This window comes from Notothenia coriiceps, unplaced genomic scaffold, assembly GCF_000735185.1.
Source record: "Notothenia coriiceps isolate Sejong01 unplaced genomic scaffold, NC01 NC01_scaffold00036490, whole genome shotgun sequence".
Taxonomy (NCBI): domain Eukaryota; kingdom Metazoa; phylum Chordata; class Actinopteri; order Perciformes; family Nototheniidae; genus Notothenia; species Notothenia coriiceps.
Genome location: NW_011369191.1, coordinates 1 through 1,933, shown reverse-complemented (window position 1 = coordinate 1,933; position 1,933 = coordinate 1). Strand labels below are relative to the sequence as shown.

The following is a 1,933-nucleotide window of genomic DNA, read 5'->3' as shown; positions in this document are numbered from 1 at the left end:
TAACAGTCAGCAGATTTACATGTGATAATGTTCATAGTCATACTCGTGTGTGAGAGAGTGTGTGTGTGTGTGTGTGTAGGACAGTTTAATGAAACTTTTATGTTTTCATGCTTCAGTCATCCCATCAGTCTTCCCAGGAGGTTCTAATCATGTCTACTTCTACATCCATATTCAAAACCTCTAGAGTAGAGGAAAAGAATGGGAAGAAGTGTGAGAAAGAGGGAAAGTGTGTGTGTGTGTGTGTGTGTGTGTGTGTGTGTGTGTGTGTGTGTGTGTGTGTGTGTGTGTGTGTGTGTGTGTGTGATGCCATGTGAAGAGTGCTATTACTTTAACCTCCTTCCAGCACAGTGATCCTGTTATGACTCAAACTGACACACACTTAATGCTCTGCCGATATTTTCCTGGACCTAAAACCACAGTGTAGAAATCATTTAACATCTATGTACTTAAAAACGAATTGTGCTCGTTTCTCCTTCAACATTCCCTCCAGCCCGCTAACTGACCTTTCCAAACCAGATCATACCAAATCTCTTTCACTTCTCCTGTTTTCAGAGATTCCCAAAACAGAAACCCACTTTGAGGAGCGTCTCATCCTGAAGGCCTTCTTGCTGAAATTCATGAACGCATACGCACCCATCTTCTACGTGGCTTTCTTCAAGGGGCGGTACGTCCTGCATGAGCGTGTGAACCACTTACCTTTGAAAGACATGTATTCCTCCAAAAGCGTCTCATGTGCTTCTTTCACATTACTAATGGAAGCTTCTCAATCTTTGTTGTGCGTGTGTGGGTGTTTACTCGCAGGTTTGCTGGTCGTCCCGGAAATTACGTGTACGTCTTTAATGATTATCGGATGGAAGAGGTTTGTTATCCTACTTTATATTTGTTTTCTTCTCTGGCCTAACACATAAATAACTCATGGACCAGTGTGTGTGTCCCTCAGTGTGCACCTGGAGGCTGCCTCATCGAGCTCTGCATCCAGCTCAGCATCATCATGCTGGGGAAGCAGCTCATCCAGAACAACATCTTTGAGATTGGCATCCCGTAAGTAAGCTGTACACACACCTCTCTATGTGCTCACTACTCATCTGTAGGCATGGAAAAGAAGAGCAAAGAACACAGTGTGGTCTTTTTTATGATGTTTCAGTGACTCACATACACACATGTTTCCCTTTCTCACCCTAATAACATTCCTCCATAGCATGTACAGGGCTACTTTCTCCTCTCTCATCTCTCATCTCAGCTTTAACATGCAAATCCCAAAGGTCAGAGGTCGGCTCTGTTTACAACAACTATCACCACAGAGATGCCTTTTGACATCAGGCTGATCTGTTACTGTTGCTGTCAGCTCCACCTGACCTCCTGACTCTGCTTTCTGAATGACAGCACACACCATGATATCATCTATGTCACATCTGTTCCACACATACATCTTCTTAAAATCTCTCACAGCTGCGGCCCCCCAGTAAAACCACAGCCTGTAAAAGTGGGCCTGTTTTACGAGGTAGTGAAGAGTGCATTTGAGGTTTTCAAAGGTTTAATGTTATGCACTTAACCTTAAATGCTCTTGTCTAAGCATGTAAGAGATTTTGATGTGTCCATTAAAAAAAAGTAAGAGGACCCCACAACCTCCCAGGTATGGCTGTTGTCCGCTTTATTATTAAAATACATAAAGAAAGTGGATATAATAAAAAAGACTAATACCTTTAATCTGATTAATAACTTAATTGTGCATAAAACCTCAGTAGAAACTTAAATGTAAAATAAAGGACAATCAGTCCAGTCCTACCTTAAACAAATTAGACTCAGCAAGACTGCTATAAAATAAGAATGAACTTCTCTTAAAGGTGACCTATCATGCAAAATGCACTTTTGTACGTCTTTTATACATAAATATGTGTCCCTGGAGTTCCAGGGAACTCACCAAGTGTCAGAA

The 1,933-nt window shown here is 41.7% G+C and overlaps 1 protein-coding gene across 1 annotated transcript in view; it reads left to right on the top strand.

Annotated features, from left to right (window-relative positions):
• The window catches only part of LOC104963823 (anoctamin-2-like), a gene marked incomplete at its 3' end in the record, with an annotated part of 2,335 nt that extends 1,294 nt beyond the window's left edge, over positions 1-1,041 (top strand). The window contains exons 4-6 of the mRNA XM_010792460.1: positions 553-664; positions 802-859; positions 941-1,041. Coding sequence (XP_010790762.1) covers positions 553-664; positions 802-859; positions 941-1,041 — 271 coding nt within the window. The remainder of the gene's footprint in view (positions 1-552; positions 665-801; positions 860-940) is intronic.
• Between the last annotated feature and the right edge of the window lie 892 nt (positions 1,042-1,933).